The following is a 21,434-nucleotide window of genomic DNA, read 5'->3' as shown; positions in this document are numbered from 1 at the left end:
TGTAGAGTGCGCCTACACACACCTAGATGGTACAGCTACTACACACCTAGGCTCTGTTGTGCAGCCTGTTACTCCTGGGTTACAAGCCTGTACAGCATGTTGCTGTAGAAACAGCACAAGAGAAAGTGATGCAATCAAGAGACACGGTAAATGACGCAGCAACACCTGGCTGCTGCTGTGGTGACGCCGCACACTCTTTCACAGCACATTTTTTTATAAGTAGAAAGAGAGCACTCCACAGTAACGGTAACAGTATAGAATAGTAAATGCATGAATCAGTAACATGGTGTTTATCATCATTATCAAGCATTATGTACCGTACATTGTTGTGTGTGCTGTACTTTTAAATGACTGGCAGTGCAGTAGGTTCGTTTGCCCCATCATCGCAAACACAGGAGTAATGCATTGCACTGTGAGATTCCAAAGGCGGTTACGATGGCTGGGTGATGATCTTTTGGGATCACTTAGATCTGTTCTGTATGTGGTCTGTTGTTGACCGGTGTTGTATTGTCATTAACTCTGGAACATTTTCTGATGTGCTGCAGTATCTTGTCTTAGTTAAAGTAAACATAATGTAGAAGCAGTTTCCTAAGAAAAATAAATAGTTCAGTTTGGCTACAACCATGAAAGATCCATTTCTCAGGGTATCACTTAACAGAGAATGCATTACAGAGATGAAATACAAAATTGCTAAGTGGTGGGTAAAATGGTGCTTAATAAGTTTTTTATGTGCCTCTCTTTTCTATTTAAATAATTCTGCTGGTTATTAGTATTTGCTTTGGTTTAGCTTACCGAATCATTTGTTTACAGTAAATGAAGTTACAGAGCTCCTCGGTCAGTTTTGCTGTTATTTAGTAAAATAAGATAATACAAAGTATTTTTTCAGCAACTGTTTATTGATACTCTAATGCAGAATAATAAATTTGAGATTAAAAAAACACGTGTGAGTAATTATATAGCCTGGACTTCATAGTGCATTTATTCAATCTGTTGTTTTGGTATTGCTGCCATAAGTGAAAGCTTGGATCATTATAATAGGAAAGCCTTAGTCATTTTCAGTGAAGAAGCTCAGCATCTTCTGCTGAGCATTCTGTATAATGATATGTTCTTTGGTAGATGCTGTAAATAAAGGAACATTTTTTAATTTTAACTTTAATTTCTTTTTAGTTTGTTGGAAACCATGTCTCACTATACAGATGAGCCCAGATTTACCATAGAACAGATAGATCTGCTTCAGCGCCTTCGGCGTACTGGAATGACTAAACATGAAATTCTCCATGCCTTGGAAACTTTGGACCGACTTGATCAAGAGCATAGTGACAAGTTTGGAAGAAGGTCCAGCTATGGGGGAAGTTCATATGGGAATAGTACCAACAATGTTGCAGCATCTTCCTCTACAGCTACAGCTTCCACACAGACCCAGCATTCGGGAATGTCCCCATCGCCTAGCAACAGTTATGATACCTCCCCACAGCCTTGCACTACCAATCAAAATGGGAGGGAGAATAACGAGCGATTGTCCACATCCAATGGAAAGATGTCACCGACTCGCTACCATGCAAACAGCATGGGTCAGAGGTCATACAGTTTTGAAGCCTCAGAAGAAGACCTTGATGTAGATGATAAAGTGGAGGAATTAATGAGGTTGGTTCCTTTGCTTATTCAGAGTCCCCAGAATGTCTTTGTTCTTAAATTGGTTTTGACAATAAACTGTATTTCAGCTGCTTACCTATAAGAACTGTGATTTCCCCCTGCCCACTTTGGAGATGGAAGAAAAATTTTAAACTTTATGTTTTTAATTCCAATTTTCTCTTTTCAACTTCAGCTCTTTCACTTTGCTGTTTGATAAGCCTTTTCCATTTTCTCTGTTTATGGAAGCAAAGGTTAGCCTTCTCTTTATGGCTCTAATTGCCAACATCTGAATGGTCAGCATTGCTAATACAGTCTATTCCTTAAATTCATTTTAAGTAGTTTTCCTGAGGGTTAAGGTGATTTTATCATGATACAGAATATGTAGTCTTAATTTTTCCCTCCAACATACCAATTAAAAAATAATTTTAAGTCCTTACACTATAAAAAGTAGTGTTCTTAGGAAGAAAACTACATGGTTTCTGTTCTTAGGCGAAAGTTCTGATAGATAGCAATAGATGCCACATATGTATGTTTGATGTTTTCCATTACAAACCTGGGCACTTACGGTTTTAGACGCTGAGAAAATGAGGAGACGTTCACTTTCAGCAGAGGCAATTAGCAATGGCTTCACACAGGACCGGGACCCGTGGAGGCCAACAACCACGTGTTTCCGATGGTTGTGTCTCTAGGATACGAACCTTGGTACATGGTAAGGGCAACATGTTAAGTGAATGGGCGAATGTCAGCTAAACCTTAAAAGATAGCCTCTCCTTTGAAGTATAAGAACTTTATTTAAAGTTAAGGGAATAGTAAAAGGTAGAAAGGGCAAGACATGTTTCATCGTAAAAGGATTACAGATGGGCTGGACTATGGTAATAAGAATAGTATATTTGGAGGCAGTATAGGTTTTGGGAGATTTGAGTTCCATACAGATAGTTTATAGTTAATTTGGTTGGAGATAAGGCATTTTTACGGGTCTTTAGGAATATAGATGATGAAGGTATTGTTTGCAGTACATTGTCGCTACCGGCACACCTCGTTTTATTGCACTTTGCAGATAACGGTGTTTTCATCAACATCGAGGCTGGACCGTCCACCAGCAGTGATTCAAAAAGATTATGAATCACTGAAAGCCCAGATGATGGTTAACATTTTTTAGCAGTAAAGCATTTTTTAATTAAGGTATGTACACTTAATAGACTATAGTATAGTGTAAATGTAACTTTTATGTGTACCGGGAAACCAAAACATTCATGTGACTCGCTATGGTTTCTTCACCGTATTTGCTTCCTTGTGGTGGTCTGGAACCGAGCCTGCAGTATCTCTGAGGTGTGCCTGTACTGGAGTAGGGAGGAGAGGCTGCAGATAGGTTAGTTACTGTACATAATGAAAGAAGCTGTGCGGGAGGTTGTCAGAGATAAAATTAAACTCTGTAATTATGAGTTAAAATCCCTAAAGATTTTAAGACTTGAAGATAGTATAACGGGGGCTTAATATTGCCATGTGGAAGATCTATCCTATAGTACCACAACGGTGTGATGTCTTTTAAACAAACTGTCCTGAATTTATTTTCAGGATGGACCTGCCACTGAGGAATTCTGGGCCAAACAGACTATTGTATCTAGATGCTAATGTAATTCCTGTAGTGAACGGCTTCATAGAACAACCACAGGACCCTATTATTAGGCTTTTAAAACTTAAAAGTATACGAGATCAATTTTTTATTAAAGATTTTATTTACTTTAGAGAGGGAAGGGAGGGAGAAAGAGAGGGAGAGAAACATCAATGTGCAGTTGCCTCTCATGTGCCCCTTGTTGGGGACCTGACCTGCAACCCAGTCATGTGCCCTGACTGGGAATTGACCCGGCGACCCTTTAGTTCGCAGGCCAGTGCTCAATCCACTGGGCCACACCAGCCAGGGCCCGAGATCAGTTTGACTTTGAATTCATTGTCATTTGTTAAAGCAGCAAGCCAAAGTTCATATGTTCTTTTTGAACTTAACATATATGTCATCATCAAGATTAAGAGAACCATTTGGACAAATTAAAGTTACTTTAGTCATTGAAATATAAGAATGTTAGCTTTTAATTATCCTGAGAGGAAGGATATTAACAATAAAATTTATTTGTTAGGATGCTAGCCTGTTTTTTGTTACTGCTGCTGCTGTTAATCAGTTTTAATAAACTTTTAACATAAGTTAATTTCCAAATATGTATTAAACTAAGAAGAAGTTCGAGAAAATTTTCTTTTTAACAGAAGGCTCTAAAAGATTGGCCAGGGTCTAAAACTTCACTTAGCTCTTAGGTTGGCATAATACCGCAAATCAACTACGTCCTCAAAAAGCAAACAAAACCCCCCAGAAAACCTATTTAGCAATGACTGGGATTTGTACTTAAGTTCTACAGTTATACACATTCAAGTTTTGTCATTAACTGCATCCTGTTTATGTATTGTTATTAGCATTTAATTTACATACTTTGTAGTGAAGTTAGGACGCTTTGTCACCTTCCTTTTCTCTGCTTCACTTTCTTAGAACTGCTACTTTGGTGTCCTGTAATCATCTCCGGGTTTCATTGGACCTTCTGGCTCTCTGTGGTCCTCTACCATTGCTCCCTTACCCACACCTACATTCTTCTTTTGTGTCCACCTCTCATTTTCCTTAAGTTTGCAGATAATAACAATCCTTAGATTGGAGGGAGAAGTTTATTGCATGACTGTTCGCACTTTAATCATTACAACCATGTTGTAAGTTGGAGCAGAGAAGTTGAAATTCACAAAACTTAAATAATTGGCTCAAGAAACCATAAATTTTAAGTGGCAGAGCCTGAATTTTAACTTCGTGTCTTTATCACCAGTGTGCCTCTGTACATAAATTTTGATGTCTAGATTTCAGTAAGATTTTAGGAATATGGTTAATGTAACTCAAGACAAAGTATGCGTGCCTTAATGGGCTAAGCACCTCCTCCCAACTCCCATGATATTTGCCACTTCAAGTCAGTCGCTTAACTAACCAAATACACTTTTATTTGGTGGAATGTTAGAGACATTTTTGAGCAGTGGATCTTTCTGAGTGTCCCGTGCCTGTGGAGAGCTATGCTGCCCTTGATGATCGCACAGCACTGTGATGATATTCTAGTGGATTGAACTTGGTGGTTCAATCCACCAAATTGGAGATTGGGGAGAATGGGTTCTTAGTACCTGAATGCCTTCCTGCCTCTGTTTCTGCATATATCATATACAGGCTGGGGAGATAAAAGTAGATTTACAGTTGTGAGTAAGCAAAACACAGAGTTTATTCTTGGATTATTATTTATTAATTATTGTATTATTTTTCATACAAACCACTCTAAACCTACTTTTGCCCCACCCTGTATAATTCACCTTTCGCATGCTCACATTGCCTAACTTCCCTAGCATTCAATCATGAAATATATTTCATAACCCATTGCATCCATATACTTAACTTTTTTTAAAGGAGATATTATTTACTTAGTTTTAGAGAGAGAGAAAAGGAGAAAGAGGGAGAGAGAAACATTGATCAGTTGCCTCTCATACGTACCCTGACCAGGACCAAACCCACAACCCAGGCATGTGTGCCCTGACCGGAAATGGACCCAGTGGCCTTCAGCTCTGTGGGATAACACCCAACCAGCTGAGACACACTGGTCAGTGCTTTACACTTAACTTTTAGTAATTTCAAGGTACATAAAGGAATTTTTTTTGTAGAAATTGATTGTTATAATTACACCTGATCAACCTGTTAAAAAAAAAATGAAAAAGAAAGTAACTTACTTTTTCCATTTTTGAATTGATCAGGGTAAAAAACATAAAAAGGAAACCAGAATATAAATACTCAACAAATTGTTGAATATAACATTCTAGGAAGGATTTTAAAGCTCTTATCTTTAGTATGATGCCCATTCACATGTTAATATTTTTAAATGCATCTATTAATATATATTTATATGTAGCTGTATATATATTATATATCTGCTGATATCATAGTGTTCATTTATTAAAGTATCTGTTTTGCTGTGTATATATTATAAAATAACAATTGAAATGAGGTTAGTGTTATAATAACATACAGAGTCCGGCAGAAGTGAGGCCTGCTTGAGTGTGGTTGGTAGGGTAATAATATAGGTGTAATAATTTATAGTTTTAATTTGAACATTTCACCTAAAATGTCATATGATGTGCTTGAGTGTGCTAATTGTTATGTTACAGAATTACATGCTTATGATTTTTTAATTAAAAAGGTGTTATTTGTGCCGGACTCAGTAATTAGCATTTTATATAAGATTCCAAGACTTTCTTTTGAGTTGGTTATCTATAGCCCTAACAATAGGGTATTATTTACTTGTGTAGGTTAGGGTACTTAAAGTTCCATAAGTCATAATATTCAGTTACTATGTTGTTTGTACATATAGAGTAACTTTTCTTCTTAAAATTATCTTTTAAAAAATTTAAATTATGCTTTGTTTATCTCCATGTATAGAAACTAAAGGGATCAGGTTTTTATTCAAATATGAAGGAATTTGTATGCAATTGTATTTTTCCACCTGTGAAATAATCTGACTTTCATCTCTGGAAGTCTTTGAGATAAAAGGCTGCCTTTATTATCAACCAGTGTCACCCAATAAATTTAATTAAAAAAAATAAGACTACCTTTTGGGGGTCCTAAAGAATGTGTAGTGTATGTATATCAACCAAAACATTATGGAAGATCTGAAAGCATGCTACTTTTAAATATGCATTACTTAGTATTCTTTGTTCCAGAAGAGAAAGTATTGCCATTTTGAGCTGGCAGAAATAATTTGTTTTTCATTCTGGTGTGGAAGTTGAAACATATATAAGAATAAGAATTTAGAGTTGTTTTATAAATTATCCAGATCAGGTTTTCTATTTTACAACCTTTTATCTCCAACCACAGATTTGTTCATTCATTGAACAAATTAAGCTCTATTTTATGCAAACCCCATGATGAATAAGACAGTTTTTGTGTTAAAGGACTTTACAGACCAGCAAGAGAGTTAACAAACAACTGTTATACAGAATAGCATGTAACATATTAGCGTGTAGGTAGTACAATTGAAATGTTAACGTGCTGTTGGAAGAAAAGGTCTTTGTTAACTTCCAGGATCAGGGAAAACTTCTCTGAATAGATGACAATCAGATTCTGTCTTAAAACGGGATGATTTCACAAAGAGGCATTGCTGATTAATTCATCCAGATACTAGGAAAGGTCTGTAGGTAACAATGGAAAGTTTAGCAAGTTATAAAAATAATGGCCATGGAGGGTGGAAAGGAAGAATTCTCTCCACATGTGGAAAGCACCCAGGTAGAGAATCCGACATGGCTGTGCTTGGAAAAGGCAGCAGGAAGAGATGGTGACATGGACTCCAAGTGGTTAGCTGCAAATAGAGTGGTAGCTTCTCTGGGAAGTAAGCTGTGGAGTCAAAGAAAGGTCAGCCTACATTTGACTCTTAATTCCATAAGACTTGAGGAGAAGAAATCCTGAGCAGTGTGACTTTATAAGACGGAAGAAAAAGGGATTCATTCTCTTTAAAGAGGATGTCAAATTTCAGAAGAGAAGAAGTAAGGAGTGGGAGAAAATTATATTTGGAGTAATTGAAAGAGTTTTTACACCAAGAAAGTGGTAATTTCACAGGATACAATGTGTACAGTAGGAGAGGCAGGTTAAGAAGGCTGAATGAGGGGCGGGGGAGGAGAATATGTGAAAATTTAAAGAACAAAGGCAACACAGTAGAATGGGAGTTTTTTTAATTACTTGAGAGAATTGGACATGAAGAAAGTTGAATGTTGTTGCTGTTTTGAAGGTACCTAGTAAAGCCAACTGAATGCCACATCACTGTTTGTGTCTAAAACGACTTTCTGGAAATATTTTCATGGTGCCTTAAAGTACCCAGTGCAGATGTTTAATTCAGTCTTACGTTACGTAGTTACAACAGGTCATTTGTTTCTACTTTTCCTGGGATTCTTTCTGGTATTTTATAAAATAATAGCCATTGTTTATGGAGTGCCTTTATAGTTTCAAAATGTTTACATTGAAAAACATTCTATTTACGTTATATACACACTTAGTATTAAATTTCATTTAAGTTTAATTTCAGTGCTTGGAAAAACATTTCAAAAGCTGTGTGATGATGGTATTAATGTTCTCATTTTACCAGATGATGAAACCAAAGCCCAGGCTTATTAAATGACTTGCCTGAGCTCACCCTTTTCTTTCAAGCCTTAAGTTTTTCTTCAATTCAGAAAAAATTCTCTCTGGAAAAGCAGTTGAGTAAAGAGGGGTTTTTTTGAGACTCATTGTGGGTACTTAGAAACTTGTCAAGTATCTACAAGTGTAGCCTACGGGAGTGTAAGTGAATTGCTGCTGTCTTGCTGCTGTTCTTGATCATATCATACTGCGAGACTGTGAATAATTCACAAACTGGGTATTCCCTATTGGAATAATGGAGAATTACCTCCTCTATCTGATTTAGTGTCTACTCCAGGATAATTTGAATTAAAGTAAATTGACTTAAATTCCAGTTTACATCAGTGGTCAAGAAAATACTATCTAATCATTTTCTCCATAAAAGCACATTTAAAAAAAAGTTACCTTAATATTCAGGTTTTATTTTCTGAGAAGGACACCCTATACATTGAAATGCAGTGCTTTCTTTACGTTTTTTATACTAATTTTGCAGAGACCAAGTGATTTGGTTGTTTTATGTATATCAGCCAGTTGAAATAGATACTGCTAAAGTTATCTCTTACTCAGCTGATTATTGATGGATATTTTCGAGCTGTTTAGTCTATATTACCTGTATTTTACTCAGCAGTTTGTGGTTTTGTTTGACTTTAAAATGTACTTATTTGTGCCTTTTCTGTCAAAGACACAATTTTAAAAATAAAATGAGAGTGCATATTTTTCAAGGAAATATTCCAAACATGAACAAGCCTTTTGGAAGGAGTTTAGGTATTATCTAGATCAGAAGCTAGATAAGTGTGAGCAATTTTGGATATTGGATTAGGCAGCTATTTTCTTCCTTTGGGAATCTTTTTTAATTAGGATTTCCAACCAGTAGACTGGGAATATACCGTATAGCTCAGATTGGAAGCTCTCTCTACTGTCACCTCTCTGTTCTCTCCAGAGTAACTGAAAGGGAGCGTGAAATCCACTAACAGGATGTGTAGCCCCTCCTCCCCAAGGGGCTAAAATATCTACTCTAAATTAAGTTACAACTGATTCTTTTTGGAAAGGGTACTTTTCTTTGTTTCTCCAAACAATCTGTAGAGAGACTTGAGCTCCTATAAAGAGTCTGTGGTTCATTCACAAAATGATTGTAAAGATTTCATGATCCCTTTGTTGCAGATCAAGAATCAGCAAACTTTTTACGTAAAGGGCTAGATGGTAAACATTTAAATTTTTTGGACAGGAGACAAAATTGAGGATATACTAAGATAACTTACATGCAAGAGAAAACAAATGGGCACAAATTTTTATTAATGAAATTCAATATAGAATAATAATTAAATACAATTTTAAAAATACAAGCCAACTAGTGAGAAAAATAGAATTTGGGAGGGGATAATATTTTGCTTTAATTCACATTTAAAGACAGTGTTCCCTCTCACTAAGTTGATTGCGAATGTTCATCTGTGGAAACCATCCTTAGCTCATAGGTTGTATAAAAAAAAGTGGGAGTTTGCTGACTGCTGTAGTAGATTATGTTACCACTATTCTGTTACCTTTGGGCTTCCACAAACATTAGCACTCTATTTCTGTAATCTTTTTGTCCATAAAACATTTAAAGAGAAATCACTCAGTTTTAGGTGTAATTTTTCTTTACGTGTTCTTTTTGTTCTAGTGGAGAAACAGGAGACTTGCTGTTCATCGTCATTCTAGTGAATGTCTAGTCTTTTGAGAATTTGTTGAATTTTTAAATAAGTAAAAATTGTTAAGGCATCTTAGTGGAGGAAAAATTAGGTCTATAACATGTGATTCAAGGATGCAGAAAATAGTGCAGGTTTAAGTATTAAGTATTGTGTATAACACATGTAATAAATTAGTAAGTGCCTTTTTATATGAAATTTTATATGCAACCCACCCCACTTAAAAATTTTTTTGGTTTATACAGAAAAATGAGGCAAATTAAAGGGCAAAGACTTTTGAAATGACTAATATTTTAGCAGTTGTGAGAATGACGATGATTTCTGTTCTTCAACAAAGGTTTGAAAATGAACTGCACCTTATTTATGCAGCGATAGTTAACATGCGAACCCACAATCTACTCACAACTGATTTTTGTTGTTGCTTCTATTTTCTAGGGTTTCTGTCTGTGTAAGATACATTCATCCCACAGTAATGACACTTGGTGCATACCACATGGCAGCCTTGTTCCTAGTGTGAATTATTCACAGCATGCAGTTAGCCATCTCCTGGTATGGAACCTAAGCTACTGTGGCATTCACTACAGCGTCCGTCTGACAGCGTGGTGTTTTAGGACTTGAATATTTGGTGTTTCTTGGTTTCTTTTAATTTCATGTTTCACACAGGCTTGGTGTGTTTGCCTTTTATTTTTGTGTCCTTCCTCTCTGTGTTCTCCCCACCTCTCTGCTTCACCTTTCTTAGCAAAGATGAGGATTTCTACCTTCAACATACATTGTTGGTCTTGTCTTCTGTTTTTGTTAGGAGGGACAGCAGTGTGATAAAAGAGGAAATCAAAGCCTTTCTTGCCAATCGGAGGATTTCCCAAGCAGTTGTTGCACAGGTAACAGGTAAGAGCTGAAGAGCCCTTTATTCTGGAATCGTGTCTGATCTCTGCCTTCTGGCGCAGATGTTGGATTGTTGCTTGCATTTCTGCACGGCAGTGCAGATCTGTCAACTTGGGCATCATAATGTGTGCCCATGATTTAAAACCCATTGTCTCTGATATCGGGGAACTCCCCCAGTGATTTTTCAAAACTTGTGCTAGAAAATTTTAATAGCGTTTGTGGAAAAGCACAAAATTCCCTGTTTTATGGCTAAAAAAGGGTTCTCTGGTTTTCTTGTAATTGTGACAGAGCTCATGACACGTGAATTATCCAACTGCTACCTACATGCCGTATATGTGCAGTCCTCCAAATCTGGTTCTCGAGTTTCCCAATTAAAGAATGACTCGTGAGAGCGAAGGAAGTTGTGTTTTTTAAACCGCTTTTCTGTATGTGAAAGCTTTTCTCAAACCATTGCTGAGAAGATAAGACTTACCATTGTCTTCTCGTTGTTTTTTATATCCCATCCCATTACCCACCCCACCAACTCCCTACCCCAAGTATGTGGTGTAAATGTGTCATTCTCTATTCAGACTGCATTTTTTATGAAGTTAAGTTGGGTAGCATGTCTTTTCTTTGTTGTTCTGTAGTGTTCCTTTTTTTGATATCAGTGATTTATAAAACCAGCTATGCCTTAGTCTTTAGAGGAACCAGAAACTCTTTCAACTGCATTTTGTAGTTGATACGTTGTTGTGCATTGCCCCGGTAGATGTGAAAACTAATTTTGTTCCTCTCCCTTCTTTTTTTTTTTAACAAGTCCGCGGCAGCTGTATGACTTTGGCCTTTTTAGCCTCTGTGCCTCAATTCCTTACCTCTCCAATGAAGTAGTTGGATCTGATCTTCAATAGTACCTTCCAATTTTAAGATACTATGTATGTTCACTAGACATTGATACGTATTGAGGACAATTTACCTAAAAAATTGTTATTGACCATTTATTTGATTAAAAACGAAACGAGGTTTCAGAAGCCTTAACTTTTGTCCCAAGAATTAAGACCAGCCAATCTTAATGTGTGTGTGTGATATTTTTGTAAATGATACTGTTCATGGTAAAAGACTTTAATTAAAGGCATATCCTTTTGTATGGAGATCTTAAACAGAAGGATGGTGTGTGAATTTAATTTTCATAATCTTCAGGTGTTTTCTAATAGTATACTTAAAATACACTGTTATCTTTATTTTCAAGGATTAAGATACAGCGCTAAGGGCAAGTTAAGTGGGTTTTACCAAAACCCGCTGATGCACACTGTGAACAGATTGAGGGCTGTCTTTCGGGGCTTTTACTTCAGCCCCAAGATTAGAAGCAAGCACCTTTTAGTTTGCCAGCCTGAAAAGAATGACAAAATTATAGTGTTATAGAGCAGCATTCTAAAGTTGATTTTGTCCAGGCGGAAATATTTCTGAGTATCTTGAGTACCCTGAATGTTGAATCATCTTAGAATTTTAAAATAGTAGCTTTTGAAACTGATCCAGCGTTGATGCAGATTATAAAAAAAATACCTTTAAAAGGAATTTCTTAGGCATATGTAAAAGCATTAGATAAACCATAATGGATTAAACGTAGTATATCAAATATTACCTTTTTGGAAAGGGAAACTGAGAGATGTTTTAGCATGTTGCTACTCAAAATGTAGTCTACAGAAAAGCAGTTTTAGGAGCTTGTTGGAAATGTAAAAATAGAGTGCCACCCTAAACCTGAATCAGAATTTACATTTTAACCAGATCTCCAGGTGATTTGGCTCTGAGAAGTCCTATTCTAGGACACGGGTAAGCTTCCCTGACTTTAACTGCAGTGGACTGGCCTTGTTTAACTTCACACACTCAGTGGTAGTAATCGTGATGCCATCTCCCCCTGTTTTTGAAAGCAAGAGTCGAAACACATTTATCATCTGTTATGTCACTGGACCTTTCTTTTGCTACTGTTTTGGTACTGTTAAAATCTTTCCCCCCCATTTCAGCCTCACCCCAACTTTTCTTCCCTTTCTTCGTTCCTAGTTTGAAAGCCTTGGGTTCATTTTCCCTTGATCAGTTATCTTTCATGGTTCTCTGTTGGCCAAAAATGAGACTCCTCATAATTTGACTCTAGCCTTCTTTTTATTGTCTTTTATTCAGTATAGTCCCTAGCTGAATTCAGCTGCTCACCATTTCCAGAATTCTGTTTACCTGGATGTGCACGGATTGGTTGAGCCTGGGGTGCCTTTCACCTTGTCACCTCAGCCTTATCAATTCCTGTTTATCGAGGTTACCTCAGTTACTATCCTCATTCCGCCTTCTTTGATCACTTTAGCTCATATGGACATCTCTTTTTTCTGAAATTAATTAGTCTTAATGCACCACCCTGAGGTACTAAACCTCATCTCAGTTATACATTTTAAGATTATTTTTTTAGAGAAGGGAGAGGGAGGGAGAAAGAGAGGGAGAGAATCATCGATATGTGAGAGAAACATCAACTGTTTGCCTCTTGCACACTCCCAACTGGGCCCTGGCCCACAACCCAGGCCTGTGCCCTGACCAGGAATCAAACCAGTGACCTTTCAGTTTGTAGGCCAACGCTTAATCCACTGAGCCACACCAACCAGCCAGGGCAGTTATACATTGTAGAGCTAACAATCTTTCGTGCACATCCCCAAAGAGTCTAGCATTGTACATTCTCTTTGAAGATTCATGTTCACCTAGCTGCCTTGTAGGGTAAAGTGAGTATTGCTGAAGCTAACACAGATACTCATGTGAACATTTATGACTTTGTCCAATGATGTTTCCTCTCCAGAAATAATTATTTATTTGCTCAATAAATGCTCTATGAATTTCTGCCCTTAGGAACTCACAATTTTCTTTTATGTACTTTAATTCAATTATTTACATGAGGCTGGGGAATGAGGATGATTTGTAACCAGTTTGGTTAATTGTCCCATTGGTCAGCTACTGAATTAATGTATTTCTCATGCATTGTTGTGTTACATTTTCATCCGGCGCATCCAATCATCAAGCTAAACTCAGGGGCAGGGCTTTTCATTCCAGAAAAGAGATTGAGTTCCTAAGAACTAATATAAAGCTGGGCCCTTGTAGTTGGCCCACCTGGGATAGAGTAGCCTTCTGGGCACCCAGGGCTTACTCACTCTGCTGTCTGACCAGTACATAGGCACATTTTTCTCCCTTTAAACAAATTAGTCCAGTGTGTCTTAGAAGAATATCTACGTGGTGAAATCTACCCCAAAATAAAGTTAAGGATGTGGTTGTCCAGAATCTCTGTCCTGTAATGAATCTCTCGAAGTCAGTAAAGTTCAACTCTAATGTGTGAGATAATGAAAAAATCAGCCCTGCAATAAAAAGGAGAAAAAGTGGTACATAACAAAAGAAAATGCTAAATAAAAAAGTGTAGTGAGGTGCAAAATTATAACACATGGCTTGTTCCAGAAACAAATGCAGAGGCTTCTTTTTATAGATTCAGAGGATATCTATAATAAGATAAACAAGAAGTTCATGGGTGGGGTCTGTATAAATAATATCCTACTGATAGGAAAAATGACAGTATAAACAGGATATAATAGCAGTGCCTGCTGAATTTCCCAGCATGTTATTTGTAGCTGCTTTCACAGAGTCATAGCTGCTCTCACCAAGGGTGGGTGTTTTACCTCTCTGTAAGAGGTCGAACAAGAGTCTAAATTCTTACCAGCAATGGTCAGGTGGGGAGCATAGCTTTTGCTTTGGTAATAAACACGTGTGTTTTATGTTTACTTTTAGGGTAAAACATTTTCTTTGCTGTTAGAATTCTTAAAACATGATTTTCTTTTTAAATGACCTCTGGGAAAAACCAAGTGGGCAGAGTAAATAGGCAGAGCTTGAGTGAGCGAGTGCTCATCAGCCAGAGAAATGTACTAGTGGATTCATGTCCTTTTCAAGAAATAAATAAATGGAAGAAGAAAAAGGTAGCATGTCTGAATTTTAGGAAATTTATCACAGTTTTGTTCTCTTGAATGGTAGTTGTGTAGTGGAAGAGCAACCACTAAACTTTGGGGTACGGAAGTTCTAGTGCTGGTATTAAATAGCCTGCGACCAGAGGAAAATTCGCAGCTTCTCGGTGTGTCGGCTTCCTCATTTAGAAGATGAGGGGCTTTGACCAAATGTTTTCTAGGTGTATTTTCTAGTTGTCAAACTCTACTCTGTTTTTAAACCGTTGAGTACATGTAACAAGTGTGAAATACCCGTATATAGTGACTTGTTCCCAAAAGTAAGAATTTGTGTAGACTGAAGTTCTGAGCCAGTTTTAGAAATGTTCCAACTGTATGTGCTCAGACCACTTCTCTCCATTCCTCTCTAAAACGACGAGTAAAAACACTACACAGTGTAATTGTAGTAATTTCTTTACAGTAATTTCTTCATTGATGCTTTCCCTAAGCAGACAACTTCAGACCGGATATTAAAAACCAACTAAAGTGTCACTGTATCTTTTTAAAAACATAACTCATTTTTAGAGCAGTTTGAGGCTCACAGTGAAAGCACAGAGAGTTCCCCTGTACCTCCTCTCCCACCCACATGCACAGCCGCCCTGCTGTCAGCACAGGGCACCAGAACGGTGCGTCTGCTGTGATCTGTGGTCCATGTGGGTACAGCGTCATCACCTGACGTCATGGCTTACATGAGGCGCACATGCTTTTGTGCATTCCAGGGGCGCTTGAAAAGTGTAAAATAACAACTATCCGTAAGTCATAGTATCGCAAGATGGTACTGTAACCTCACTACCTGAAAAATCCTTTGTGTTTCTCCTCTTCATCCCTCCTTTCCCCCTACCCCTGGCACCCACTCATCTTTTTACTGTCTTCATAGTTTTGCCTTTCCCAGAAGGTTATTATACAGTATGCAGTCTTTTCAGGTTGGCTTCTTTTTATAGATTCAGAGGATTTCTGTAAGAAGATAAACAAGTTTATTCACTTAGTAATATGCATTTAAGGTTTCTAATGTCTTTTCATAGCTCAGTGGCTCATTTCGTTTTTGAGCTAAGTAATATTTCATTGTCTGGATGTACCACAGTGTATTTGTCCATTGACCTGCTGAAGGTCATGTTGGTTTCTTCTAAGTTTTGGCAATGATGAATAAAGTTACTATCCACTCGTAGAATTTATATCTATACTAGAAAAGCGATGTTGGAAGGGCATAAATCACAGACTGTGGAATTCTCCTTTCATGATACAACCAAATATAATTATGCTCATTTAACAAGATTTTATCAGTTCCTACCTAATGAATTTTACTAGTTTTATGTAGATCTCCAATTTGAAAGCTATTATCTGTCCACAAAATGGGCAGATTATCATTTTGTGTAAGTTATAACTTTTGTCTCCAAATTGAAAAGGTTTAGATTTTCTGTTTCTGTTAGGAGAAGACTTCTTTTCAAATCTTTGAATGGACTTCAGTTACCAACAATATCAGTGTTTTAGCAGAGTACATTTTAGGATTTTCTCTTGTTTTGCAGCCTCTGGAAAATAACAACAGATGGTGTCCCATGGTTCAAAAATTTCTTACTTTTTATTTCATTTTTTTTCTGCCTTCTGCAGTGTGTTGGCAAACTACTTTCTTGTAAACAGAACACGCAAGTTTACTTCTTTTCCCCTGAGGAAAACATCCAGCCCATACATCTGAATGCCCGTATTTTCTCACTGTGGTTATGGCTCAGTGAAAAATTGAAGTGAATAATCTCAGAGTATACTTTTTGTTGTTAGAATTTTCCTACAGTTCTTGAAATTCATTGTTTTGCCAGGGCTTTCATCATCTTGAATGCCATGTAAAGGGTTGTACATTTTTAATGTAAAAGTTATGAAGGCTGGTTTTCAAGTATAAACCAAGATTTCTCTTATTTTAAAGTATGCACTATATTTAAATTTTTTTTATTCTAACATAATTTTGACAAAAATGACTTTTAAAGGTTAGGCACACATGTGCTTTCCCCCCCCTTCAGTAATTTTTATTTTTGTTTCCCCCAATTATTGTTTCCTAAGATTGTAGAGAAAAGTCTGTACTTAAGGTTTTATGTTCCCTTCTCAGCTTTATTAAATATTCCCTTATATTTAAAAAACAATGGGACAGGGATAAATGACAGAAAGAAGTAATACCCTAGTAAGAAGGTCAGAAGGTGTCTGTGTCTGATGAAATAGCAAGACCTATCGTTTAGCTGTAGTCCATGTGAGTTATCAGGCAATGTCATAAATAATTCCCTGCAGAACAAGGTTTTGAAGGGAATAAATACCATTTTTTATAAACTATAGATACAGTCTTTTATGCATTAATGAATTAATCCTGTTAACTCTTGAAATTTTCTGAGATCTTAAATCAAAGGATTTGACATCAGTTCCTACAAATTATTTGGTCTGTCAGGAAGATGGACTAGATTTAGTAATGTGTAACCACTAACTTCAGTTAGGTAAGGGCCTGAGGCTTGAACTCACCAAACTAGCCAAGCTTGAGGGCCTTGATATCTGAGAGGTCTATAACATTTTAAACAATTGTTCAAATTTGTTGGCCTTTAAAAAATCTTTTATACCAGCATGTGTCAGCTTCATATAAATTAGACTATAACTTTTGATCCTTTCAGAATTAACTTGAGAAATGCAGGGGAAATGTATCTTTGTTTTTAATCACCTTTATTGAAATAAGTTTGCAGAAGAATAGAACTATCTGAGTTTTATTACATTTATACAGTGGTATAACCATTCCTAAAATCAAGATTTAGAACATTTTCAGTATTTTAGCAAGTCCTCTCATGCTTCTTTGCAGTCAAATACCTTTCTGCACTGCAAGCCCCGGCACCCACTGATGCACACTCTCTCAGTGTGGTTTTGCGTTTTCTAGAATGCCCTGTGGCTGGAAGCGTGCATCTGTACCTTTTTGTATCTGACTTTTTTCACTTAGCATGATACTTTTGACATTCATTAGTGTTGTTACATGTATCAGTAGTTTGTAACTTTTAAATGTTGAGTGGATGTAACAAAATTTGTTTCTCCATTAATCAGTTGAGGGATATTTGAGTTGTTTCCAGATTTTAGCTATTATGAATGAAGCTGCTATGAACATTTGTCTGCACCTTTTGGTGTAGACATATATTTTCATTTCTTACACCTAGGAGTGGGATTGTAAGGTTATTGGTAAGTACATGCTTAACATTTTAAGATACTACCAAACTGTTCTCCACAGTGGCTATACCATTTTGCATTCCCACCAGCAGTATATGAGATTTCCAGTTGCTTTGCATTCTCTTCAGCACTTGGTATTTGTGCTTTTGTTTAAGTTTATCCATTTTAGTGCATATGTAATGGCATCTCACTCTAGTTTTATTTGCAATTTTCTAATGACTAATTATGTTGAGCAGCTTGTAGATGCTCATTTGCTATTCTCGTATCTTCTTAGGTGAAATGCCTGTCAGATCTTTTGCCCATTGTTTTTTAATCAGGTTGTTTGCATTACTACTGATTACAAGAGTTGTATGTATATTCTGGGTACGATTCCTTAAATATGTGAATAGACAGATATCCTAGTCTGAGGCTTGCATTTTTATTTTTTTAATATTGTCCTTGAAAGAGCAAATGTTTTTAATTTTGATGAAATTATATTTATCATTTTTCCTTTATGGTTCATGCTTAATGTGTCCTAAGGAGAATTGCCTAAGTGAAGTCTCAAAGATTTTTTATGTTTTCTGATAGAAGTTTTCTAGTTTCGGCTGATACATTGTAGGCCTACGAATTATTTCAAGTTAATTTTTGTATATGTGTGAGGTAAAGGTTAGGATTTTTTTTTTCCAAATGGATGTCTAGTTGGTAGAGCACTATTTGTTGAAATGGTCAGCAGTGATCAAGAGACTAGTCTTTTCCCATTCAATTACATTGGCACCTTTATCAAAAATCAATCGAATATATAGGGTCCAGCAGAAGTAATGCCTGCTTGAGTGCGGCTGGTAGGGTTCATGAATGCTTCGCAGGCGATGGACAGCGATTTGAACATCTCACCTAAAATGTCACGGTGTGCTTGAGCGTGATATCGTTACCTGACAGAATTACGTGCTTATGACTTTGCAATAAAAGATTTTGTAGTAAAAAAGGGGCAGTATTTGTGCTGGGCCCTGTATATGTGTGAGTATATTCTGAGCTCTCTATTGAGTTACATTAGTTTTTATGTCTATCCTTATACCAGATACAAACTGTACATTATTGTAGACTTTTAGTAAGTCTTGAAATCAGAAAGTATAATTTCTCCCAACTTTGTTTCTCTTTTTCAAGATCACTGTTGAAAAGATCTAGGTCTTTTGCATTAAGATATACCTTTTAAAATCAGCTTCTCAATTTCAGCAAAACAATCATATTTGTAGTGAGATTGTGGTTGAGATTATATTGACCGTATTGCTCAATCTAGCATTAAAAATTGACATCTTAATCATAGTGAGTGTTCCCATTTACAAAGATGGCATATCTCTCCATTTGTTTAGGTCTCTCTTATTTTCTCTCAGCCATGTTAGTAGTTTTCAGCATATAGGTCTTCTACATATTTTCTTAAAATTATCTCTAAATATTGTATATTTTTAGTACTGTTATGTTGGTGCTATCTTTGACTTCAATTTCCAGTTTGTTTTTTGTCATAGAATAATTGATTTTGGTATATTCACTTTCTATTCTGTAACCTTGCTAAATTATTTTATTTGTTCTAGTAGCTTTTTTGGTAAATTCTTAGGATTTTCTTTATGCACAGTCATCTTCCTTTTATCTTTCTTTCCTATATGTATGTCTTTTATTTCTTTTTCTTGCCCTATTGCACTGACTAGCACTGTGAATACGATGATGAAAACTGATATCCTTGCCTTTTTCCCAGTTCTAGGGAGCAAACATTTAATCTTTTGCCATTAAGTATTATCTTAGCTGTAGGTTTTTCACAGATGCCCTTTATCAAGAGGTCCTTCAAGGGACGTTCCCCTCTATTTCTACTTTCTGACAATTTTTTTATCATGAATGGATGATGTACTTGGTCAAATTATTTTTCTTTGTCTATTGCAATGACACATGGTTTTTCTTTTTAGTCTTGTTAATGTGGTGACTTACACTGATTGATTTTAAATGTTAAATGAGTCTTGCATTCTTGGAAAAACTCCACCAAATCATGCTGTGTTATCGCTTATTATGTGGTTCATACGGTTTGCTGGTATTAAGAAGCGTTGCACCTGTATTCATTAGGGACATTATTCTGGGTTTATTTTGTTTGTTTTTTCTATTCTTATATTATTTTGTCTAGTTTAGTTACCATGATGATGTAGCCTTGTAAGACAGGTTGGAAAGTGTTCCCTTCTCTTGTATTTCTGGAAGAATTGGTGTAGAATTGGTATTATTTCTTCCTTAAATATCTTTCTTTTGAGACTGCTTCTTTTATTATAGCAACTACCTTACACTTGGTCATAACTTACTACCTCGATCTAATCCTGTAGGGGCTTGTACCTTGTGCCGAGATCATCAGAACAAAATATAAAAGAATAGACATTATTGGGTCTTTAATACCTCTAAAGTTGCCAGCACTTTTCTACGTGATTTTACCCTTGGTGGAAATGTTCTTCTTTTACCAATTGCCTACAACAGTCGGATTACAAACCACAAACCAAACCAAATTTGCTTTAGACAGAGCAATCGCCCATCCCTGGTGCCCTATCTAGTATGCCAGAGTAAAGAACATAGCTTTCGCTTACTTAATCTATGAGATTTTGCTTCCTGTAGTAGTTTTAAAAATGTCGAATGACCTATCTCTAAATCTGTTGCCACACAGATCCGTGGATGACATCTTGGTTTTAAACATACTGATTTTCATGTGCATGTCCATTAACGCTGTTCGTGATGAGAAACATAGGAAAAGGGTTTTAGAAACATTCTTAATATGATCTTTATTTGATATTTTGAGACATTTTAAGACCTAGAGTATGTTATTTGAATAGAGTTTTTTTCTGCTTTCACTGTTTTAAACATAAGTCTTGTTGGTTGTGCCCAAAAATTACTAAGTATTTTTGAAGGACATTTATTACTAGTTTGTCTTCATTTTTTAGGGTATAATAAGTTTGAAATGTGTTAAGATAGTATTAATAATATTTAGTATAAATAATATTTATTATGATAAATGTTATTAATAATAATATTTAGTAAGAACAGTATCTCTTGAACCATTTTTGCGCATGCTTTTGCTGAGTCTTTAGCTCAGCTTTATTCTCATGCTAAGTACCTACTAGGACAGTGTCGCCCTCTGAGTGAGCTGTGGAGAACCAGTGGCTCTGCTTTCTATTCCTGTGCACCTTGCTAGCTAAGCCTCTCTTTTTGGAGGGTTTTTATTTTTAGCTTTAATTTATTTTAGCACTTACCAAGTGCTAGATGCTGTGCTAACTGTTTTATGTATTTGAGAGTAAGGTGTTAACTTCTTCAGTTACAGACGAGAAAACTGAGGCTAAATGAGATTCAGTCATTTGCCCCTAGCCACGTAGCGAATTGCTATTTGTTTTGCTGTGAAGCCTTTGTTCTCAACACAGCAGTCCAGAACATGGAGATAGTACAGTGCAGTGGTCAAGAGCAAAACTTTGAGCATTCAAAATGTGATTCCCATCACTAGTTATGTAACTTCGAGCAAGTTACTCGGTGTCTTAAGCCTCAGTTTCCTGTTTTGGAAAATGAGAATAATAATAATAACAACAACAACAACTACTTATCAGGGTAGTTGAGTGGGTTAAATGAATTCATTTATAGAAAAATTCTGGAACCCTATAAATGCTACAGAATTTTTTTTATTATCATGATTAACCATTATACTGCTTAATGTTGGCCACCAATCATTTCTCCTTTGTCTCTTAAAAGTTGACTTTTCCGAAGCTAAGCTTCCTGAAACTAAATTTGTTAACTATAATATTTTTAACTTTGGACCACTTAATTTAATAATAGAGGTTTAAAAACTATATAGTACCCCCATGTTCATTG

The 21,434-nt window shown here is 36.2% G+C and overlaps 1 protein-coding gene across 13 annotated transcripts in view; it reads left to right on the top strand.

The window, feature by feature from the left end:
* Window positions 1-21,434, top strand: part of HMBOX1 (homeobox containing 1) — a 172,270-nt gene that overhangs the window by 72,291 nt on the left and 78,545 nt on the right. For all 13 annotated transcript variants that reach the window (XR_008425189.2, XM_053911774.2, XM_045202563.3 and 10 more), the window contains 2 exons: window positions 1,168-1,644; window positions 10,337-10,422. Coding sequence is in view for 12 of the 13 variants with exons in the window: in XM_045202563.3 (XP_045058498.1) it covers window positions 1,168-1,644; window positions 10,337-10,422 (563 nt within the window). In the remaining variant the exon portion in view is untranslated. The remainder of the gene's footprint in view (window positions 1-1,167; window positions 1,645-10,336; window positions 10,423-21,434) is intronic.

This window comes from Desmodus rotundus, chromosome 9, assembly GCF_022682495.2.
Source record: "Desmodus rotundus isolate HL8 chromosome 9, HLdesRot8A.1, whole genome shotgun sequence".
NCBI classification, from domain to species: Eukaryota; Metazoa; Chordata; class Mammalia; order Chiroptera; family Phyllostomidae; genus Desmodus; species Desmodus rotundus.
Note: the sequence above shows the minus strand (reverse complement) of the source record. Positions and strands in the feature narration are given on the sequence as shown.